General features: G+C 42.4%; 1 protein-coding gene across 1 annotated transcript in view; it reads left to right on the forward strand.

The window, feature by feature from the left end:
• The window catches only part of Adamtsl3 (ADAMTS like 3), a 294408-nt gene that overhangs the window by 252034 nt on the left and 34054 nt on the right, over nt 1–8320 (forward strand). Inside the window, exons 21-23 of the mRNA XM_031384883.1 lie at nt 879–1953; nt 3156–3283; nt 4779–4907. Of these exons, the coding sequence (XP_031240743.1) occupies nt 879–1953; nt 3156–3283; nt 4779–4907 (1332 nt within the window). The remainder of the gene's footprint in view (nt 1–878; nt 1954–3155; nt 3284–4778; nt 4908–8320) is intronic.

Below are 8320 nucleotides of genomic sequence, written 5' to 3' on the forward strand. Positions count from 1 at the left end.
TGAGGTATTTTGGTATTCCTAGGCTAATTCTCTGATTCTGCTGGAGGCAATGAGTAGGAGGGTCTGTCCTGACACTCCTAGCTAATGCACTTGAGTGAGGGAAGCCCTTCATCACTCTCTAGTATGTAAAACATTTCTAGCTATTGTAAACTAGTATTGCCCTAAGGAATGTGCCTGACCCTTGTTAGCTCTAGCAGGCAGTTTCCTTGGGAGAAATTGCAAGCTATGGACAGCTTGGTATTAAACTAGGATAGTTGGGAACATTGTGCTGGCCAGGAAACAGTGCCCAATCTTAGCCATTTACGAATCATTTCTTGGGGTACCTTTATGCCTAATTATGAGGGCGTGTTGATGATTGAAAGACTAATCTGGAACACATCTGAGTTAGGGGATATCAGCGACTGTCTGAAATCCAGGAGGCACAGAACTCCTTTTGGATTCTTATTGCCTCTTATCCTTAATCAGGGTTTTATCCCTGATATTTTGGATGTGACTAGAGTAGACGAGTGTGCGTAGCACTATTGTGTCATAGAACAAGCATCCCTGAACTATAGAAGTAACCTTTTCCTCTATTTCACTGAGTCAATGAACTTCATGCCTTCCAAACTAGCTTCATAAAGAAATATTACATACAAGCATCATGCTCAAACTTGCATTCATCCTTGCTAAAGTACTAAACAACTGTGAAGTTACCCCAAGATATGGATGTAAGATATTTTTCATGTTTTAATTCTCATGTTTCTAAAGAATTAGAGAGAGAAAGAGACATGCAGACAGACATTAGTAGACCTAGCTCAATTGGCCTCAGACATTTTCAGTCAATAACCTTTATGATGAGTGATTTCTTTCAATTTTTTCCTTTCATTTTTCCCCTGCAGAAGCGAAATTGGGAATGAAGACGAGACTTGGACAGAGGGGCCCCCAGATTCTTGGTGTCCGGAGAGTCTATATCCAGACAAGGGAGGAGAAGCGAATTAACCTGACTGTCGGCAGTAGAGCCTACTTACTGCTCAATACATCTGTGATCATCAAGTGCCCAGTACGGCGCTTCCAGAAGTCTCTAATCCAGTGGGAGAAGGATGGCCATTGTCTGAAGAACTCTAAGCAGCTTGGCATCACCAAGTCAGGTTCACTGAAAATCCATAGTCTTGCTGCTCCTGACATTGGTGTGTACAGATGCATTGCAGGCTCTGCACAGGAAACGGTTGTTCTCAAACTCATCGGGACTGACAACCGACTCATCGCACATCCGTCCCTACGAGAGCACCTGAGGGGTCACCCTGGGGTGGACCATAATGAAGCCAATAGTTTGGGAGCCACATGGCATAAAATGCGCCAGATGTGGAATAACAAAAATGACCTTTATCTGCACGATGGTGAAATCAATAAGCAGCCTTTCTTAAGAGCTCTGTTTGGGCCGTGCAGGACCTCTGAAGGAAATGCTAACTCCTGGGAGTTTAAGAACAAGCAGTTTGAAGCAGCCATGAAACAGGGAGCATACAGCATGGACACAGCCCAATTTGATGAACTTATAAGAAACATGAGCCAGCTTATGGAGACGGGGGAGGCCAGCGACGACCTTGCATCCCAGATGATATATCAGCTGGTAGCTGAGTTGGCCAAGGCTCAGCCGATGCCTGTGCAGTGGAGGGGCATTCGTGAGGAAGTTGCACCTGAGGCTCAACTCAGAGGAGAGACAGGAAGAGTTCCTAAAAGCCCCACAGTGAAAAACTCAGGCAAGCTGACTTTTAAACCAAAAGGACCTGTTCTCATGAGGCAAACCTTACCCCCTTCAGTTTCATTTAACAAAACAATAAATGCAAGGATTGGGAATACAGTGTACATTACAAAAAGCACAGAGGTCATCAATATACTTTGCAACCTCATTACTCCCAGCAGGGAGGCCACATACACATGGACCAAGGATGGAGCACTGCTGCAGCCCTCTGTGAAGTAAGTACCCAAGAGTCCCTTTGGTAGTTTAGTTTCCTTGGAAACATTTTCAAATTTCTTCTCCTAAGAGGAAGTTCTCTCTCTCTCTCTTTCTCTCTCTCTCTTTCTCTCTCTCTCTCTCTCTCTCTGTGTGTGTGTGTGTGTGTGTGTGTGTGTGTGTGTGTGTTCATATATCTAACAAAATCTAAGAACAACAAATGAGAAAAAACAGGATATTTGGCTTTCTGGGACTGGTTTAACTTGTTTAGTATTGTTAAAGAATAATAAAGGCCCATTAAGGAAAACCCATGGTCAAGAGAATAGAATCACTGGCCTAGGTGGAGACCTAACATCATAGTTGGGCAAGTCAGTCACATCACCATATCACTCAAGGAGGAGAGACTTGCCCCTAACAGAGCAGGCCCACCTTAGGCCATGCTAAAGAGACAGGCAGACTAACTATTGCTTAAGGAAGGTACTTTCCTTTCCTTTCCCAGAATTCCTGTACTTTTCCAGAATTCCTGTACTGGCCAGTTTCTGCAAATCACAGTGTGGTTGTCCTGAGGTTCTGGGTCTGACTCAGAACCATGAAGCTTTTTTCTTATCCTGTGTCTGCCCAGAACTACAATTACTACTACTACTACTATTACTACTACTACTACTACTACTACTACTACTACTACTACTACTACTTCTTCTTCTTCTTCTTCTTCTTCTTCTTCTTCTTCTTCTTCTTCTTCTTCTTCTTCTTCTTCTTCTTCTCCTCTTTGATAGCTTGGACTTCTTTACTCTTTCTCTAAATCCCCCTCCTTGCCATGTGACTACGTTGTCCACAATGTATCTAAAATTAGTGTCTGCTCAACTCAGACTGCATGGCTTTTCCCTTCTCTCTGCCACTCCTTTTCCCAGAAGCTGCTAAGATGTACAGCTTGCCTGACATTTTTTTTCCTATAAACTATAATAAAGTCAACATTGAAGCCAGTATGTATGTCCAAATCCCATCATGCTGAAAGCACACTCTAATCTAAGGCAAGAAGGAAGCCTTCCTCACTCTTCCAGATACAATTTCTTCCTCTAGGCAGAGAACTGGACATGATCATCATTAGGGCTCCATGCCAGACCAAAGCCTATAGTTTTGTAGTCTCCATTCTCCCTAATCTGCAATGGCCCTATGGCAATCACATGTGTTACTTGTGTATATTTTCACTGTAACTCTATTACAGGATCATTTTGGATGAAACTGGGAAGATGCAGATACAGAATCCTACAAGGAAAGAGCAAGGGATATATGAATGTTCTGTAGCCAGTCATCTTGGTTCCGATGTGGAAAGTTCATTGGTGCTATATGCAGGTAATGCCTCTGGGTGACACCTAGAGTGTCCAGTGGTCTTGTGGTTGCTGTTTTGTCTATCACCAAAAATGCTTGAACTCTAAAGCTTGAGTATGTGTCACAACCATTGTAGGGCTCGTCTAAACACAGGTTGCTGGGTGAACCTAGAATGCTGCCTTAGTAGATTTGGAATGAGTTTGATGCTTGGCCTTTAAACATGTTCCTAGGTCTCTAGAAACAGTGTCTGTAAGGCTTACTTTCAACAAATTTGGAATTCATGAGATGGAGGTTAATTGCAATGTGAATGCTATAGACTTTTTAAAGTTCCATCAGGCAAGGAATGAGAATCACTAAAACTGGCTCTTTCCTCTCAGTGGCACACCAGCTAATGCCTAGCCAGCACTACCTACCCATGGGTTATGACTTTGTACAAGCATATATCTTCACAGGCACTGAGCATTGACATTTTGTATCAAAGTGCTTCTTACAAGGGAATATCACCTTTAGTTGTTTAAGTTTTAGGCAGCAATTCCTTGTGGCAAGATCATATTCTGGGACTAAAAGGAAACAGGAGAGCCACTCCCTTGCTCACTACTCTCTTTTCTTCTGTTTTGTCAATTACATGGACCAAGGGGAGAATAGAGACAATACCAGGCAGGGTTAGAATGCAGTTTGGTCACATAGATGCTGAGCTTTGTGGCAGGCTCCTGCCTACCTGGTCTTTCCCAGTACCACTTTAAATGAGCCTTGAATATTTATTCTGCAATTGGCAAGGTAACCTGTCTCTGGCCCTAGAAGAAAACCGTATGTGGTTTATTTTAGGAAGTATATTGTTGCTGACATGTCTGCCTGTACCCCCTTGTGCACAAGCAAGCTTTGCTTTTATTAAAAATTAGAACTGGCCTTGTGGCTGCTGAGCAGAGAGCACAGTGTGGCACCTTGTACACGTTAACTGAATTTATTCGTTCTTACCTTAGTGGGAAGAGTCTTGAAGAGCCTTTTGCATCCTGAATAACAATCACCAAGGGCAACAGGATAGATCAGGATCCACTGCCCTACCCCACATCCCTCCTCCCATAAAGTGTCATATGGGCACAGTCCCTGGTGTTTTTGGCTTGTATCAACTCAACCAAGGCTATATGTGAGAGACGCTAATCTGATCTGCCATGGGATTTTGCATCTTGAGGATTGAGTTTTTCTTTGTGAAATTATCAAGGAGGAGTTAACTTTAATTTTGGTTATGAAGCTAAGGCATCTTCACTTTTTACACAGTTGTTGCAAAGTACCTTTGAATGTCCACATCTATCCACCCACCCACCCATCCATCCATCCACCCATCCATCCAGCCTATCCATCATCTCTGGACTTAGTACCTGTAGTTATGTGTGTGTAATCTGTGTGATTCACCACAGAGGATGAAGACGCCAGCACTCTCCCCTGCTTTCAATAAATCAATGATGTTTGTCATTGAACAAGAGCTTAAACCTAATACAGTTTCTTCTCCTTTTGATTTAAGAGGCACCTGTCATCTTGTCTATTGAAAGAAATGTCACCAAACCAGAACACAGCCATCTGTCTGTTGTTGTGGGAGGCACTGTGGAAGCAGCCCTTCGAGCAAATGTGACAATCCACTGTCCTGTAAGAGGTAAGTATTATCATTTCCAGTGTGGAGGTATTTGGCCAACCAACTGCCAGAAAGTGACAGCTAGCATTTTACTTTTCTCCACACTAGCCTGATGCACATGACATTGTGACCTCTCATACACTCACCATACATCTAACTCTCAAGAATGACCAAATGCCAGGATTGGGGAGATGGCTTAGTCTCCCCAAAGTAAAATCTTTCTTTGCTCTGCAAGCATGAAGGCCTACCTTCAGATCTGAAGCATACGCATAAAAAAACAGCTGGTCCACAGTGGCTTGTGTCTGTAACCCAAGCTCTGCGGGGTAGGATGCAGAGATGGGTATATTCCTAGAGTTTGCTAGCCAGTCAGTCCTCTAGTCAGTGAATTCTATAGTTAGTGAGAGACCCTGTCTCAAAGATATGGTAAAACGTGATCAAAGGAAGTAGCCAGTGTTAACCTTGAACTTCCACTTACCTGCATGCACATGTATAAAATCTCTCTTTTTTTCTCTCTCTTCCTCTCTCTTTCTCCACATATATATGTATATATATATATACATATATACATATATATTCATATATATACATATATATATATGTATTATGTATAAATAAAGCAAACTAGGGCTATGTTGCCACTCCAAGGCAGGCATTCTGAAGCCTTAACCTGCATTCTTTAGTCCCAGAACATAGACAAACAATATATTCTGCACATGTCTACAGGTGTAGAAGGGGCAGTTTGTTGTGTTAGTAGCTTTAGATCACTTCCTTAGAGAGACATAAAACATTAAGACATAATAATTCAAAATAAACTTTCTATCCGCCCTTAATTTATGCGCATTGACTTCTGTGACCTTACAGGGGCTAGAGGGGAGGATGCTCCTTTTAATCTTTCATGTATGCAGGGTCTTGTAGGTCTGATTAACTTCCTGATTGTATAAACCCTCTATCCCTTTTCTTTGCCAGAGGTAATGTTTCAATTCAAGAGAGCCAATTTCACAATGCAGTGTGACCACAGGGAGGTCTCTGAGGCATGATGGGTGTCATGAAAGGACCTGGGTCACACTCATAAGCCTCCCTTCTCGCCCTTCCCCAATAATGGTCTCTTACTTGCCCGACTTCTCAAGGCACACCTTTGCTCAAGGCACACCTTTGGCTCCATACACACTGGAAATTTGCTAACCTCTGAGGTATTAGTTTTCAAACCCTGGCAGTCCTTGCAGTGTTTGGCCAATGCAGACTTTTGACAGATCTCCCCGCCTCCCAACTGACTCCACCCACAAATATGTGAATTTTTCTGGCAAAATGGACCCACCATTACAGAACAGGCCAGCATTCTCTGGCCAGGGCAAGGAGAAAAGCAGAACAGAACTGTTCAGATGCCAAGCCACAGACGTCTCTGATTTCTGTAGCCTTCCACCTGCAGAGGATTCTAAAAACTGGATGTGACTTCCATTAAGAGAAACCTCAACTTTTAGTGTTTCTTTTTAAATTTTAACTTCCCAATCATTTAAAATCAAACTGTGAAGGAGCCATCAAAAGGCTTGTGGTCTGCTATTTACTGTCCTGAGTCAAGGACTAATGTAGTGGAAACTGTTATAAACAAAGTCTCAGGCAAACTATGTACTTACTGTCTGGCCCCTGCCTGACTATGGCAGGCTCTTCTTCCCTATTATATAGGTGGTAGGCAATCTTCCTCCTCCTCTTCCTCCTTTTTCTCTTCCTCCTCTTCCTTCTCCTCCTCTTCCTCCTCTTCAGTGAAGCTCAGAGTTGGGGGTATTCACCTTTCCTGCCATTTAGCTTTTCTAGAACTATTCCCTTTGGTCTTTGGTACCCAGCAGCCCTCCTCTGTGGACACAGACCCCAGAATTCCCTCAGAGCTTCTTTCCCTCTCAAAATGAACCTGCCACTGAAGCTCGTGTGATCACGTCCACAAACCTGTAAGTGAGCTTGGTGCTTCTTCATGGGCGAAAGCTACAGTAGGCTTAGCTTTCTATGGCGAGCCATCATTTTAAAGGCAGATGGTGAAGCTGATAAAAAGTCAGAAAATGTGAATTGACAGAGAACTCTGTAACAAGCCAGGATACAATCATGTATGAGTCATACATCTGCCTCAGTCTCATCTCCCAAACAGAAAAGACTCTAAAAGTAGGCTGGACTTTGTCATCATCTACTTTAGTCTTTCATTTTATAGATGAGTATATAACATAATTCACAAAATCAAACACTTCCTTCTAAATTACATTTTTCACATAACAAACTGTAAACTTTGTAATTTGGTAGGATGTATCTCTTTTTAAAAAAAAAAATAGTTGCTCTTGAACTGTTTTCTGGTAGGTTTGTTGCTGCTATATTTTTTTTATCCCAAAGCACATACCTAGAATTTCTAGGCAAATTCATAATTTTTGTCATAGACAACTTACATGGTATAGATATCAATAATATTTATCTCCAACCACCCTTAGAGATTTTTCTATTAATTCTCTTAAATGATAGAACTAGAAAAAAAACAGCATTTCTAAAGGTAAAATGCTTTGTCCTAAAAAGATTGTTTGTCTTGCTTGTTATTAAAAACTTCCTTGTAAAATGGGGGGTGTTTGGGAGTGGGCTTTATCTACTATGCCACCTTCTGTTTAGGATCAGAAAGCATAGGGCAGCAAATACCATTGCTGTCTAATTGTTTCTTTCATATGAGCACATAGCCCACACAGTTTACCACATATTTCCTATTACAGTTTTTTGGGGGCACATGACTTGGCACACATGTGGAAGTCAGAGGAGAAGTTCAGGAGTCAGATCTTCCATTCCACTGAGTGGGCCCAGGAATAGAATTCAAGGCCTCAAGGATGGAGCAAGCATCCTTGTAAACAGAAACACATTGCCAGTCCATACTCTGTCATGTTCTGTTCTGTGTGTATGCTCGTGTCTGTGGATCATTCTCTGAGCTCACCAGACGCAGCCAATGAGAGCCTTGGTGTAGAGGTTTACTGCATGTCAGTTCCTCTTCAGTTTCTAAGCTCTCTGGATCTGCAGACAAATGGGCTTGAGTCTGGAAAATGATGGTTCCTGAAAGGATGGACCTGTCAGAGCTCTATGTCCCAGCCACCAAAAGTAGAACGCCTCTAAAGTAAGAGGGACACTTGACACCTGTTCCTCAGAGAAAGCGAAACCCCACAACAGGTTGGGTTTACTGAAGAATACAAACAGCATAGAACACTAATTAGAACAGGAGCAGCATCTGACCTCAGCAGGAAACTATCCACATAGGATGCGGAGCACTCCAGCAAAGGACTTAAGAGCAAATGCATAGATTTAAGCTGCTTCTAAACTAACTAAGGAGAGTTTTCATCAAGAATGTGAAGGTGAATGGCTGTGAGCCTCTACATCTGTGTTAGTCAGGTACTGTCAGAGTCTCTCAGGAGATAGCTATATTT

Source organism: Mastomys coucha, unplaced genomic scaffold (assembly GCF_008632895.1).
Source record: "Mastomys coucha isolate ucsf_1 unplaced genomic scaffold, UCSF_Mcou_1 pScaffold21, whole genome shotgun sequence".
Taxonomy (NCBI): Eukaryota; Metazoa; Chordata; class Mammalia; order Rodentia; family Muridae; genus Mastomys; species Mastomys coucha.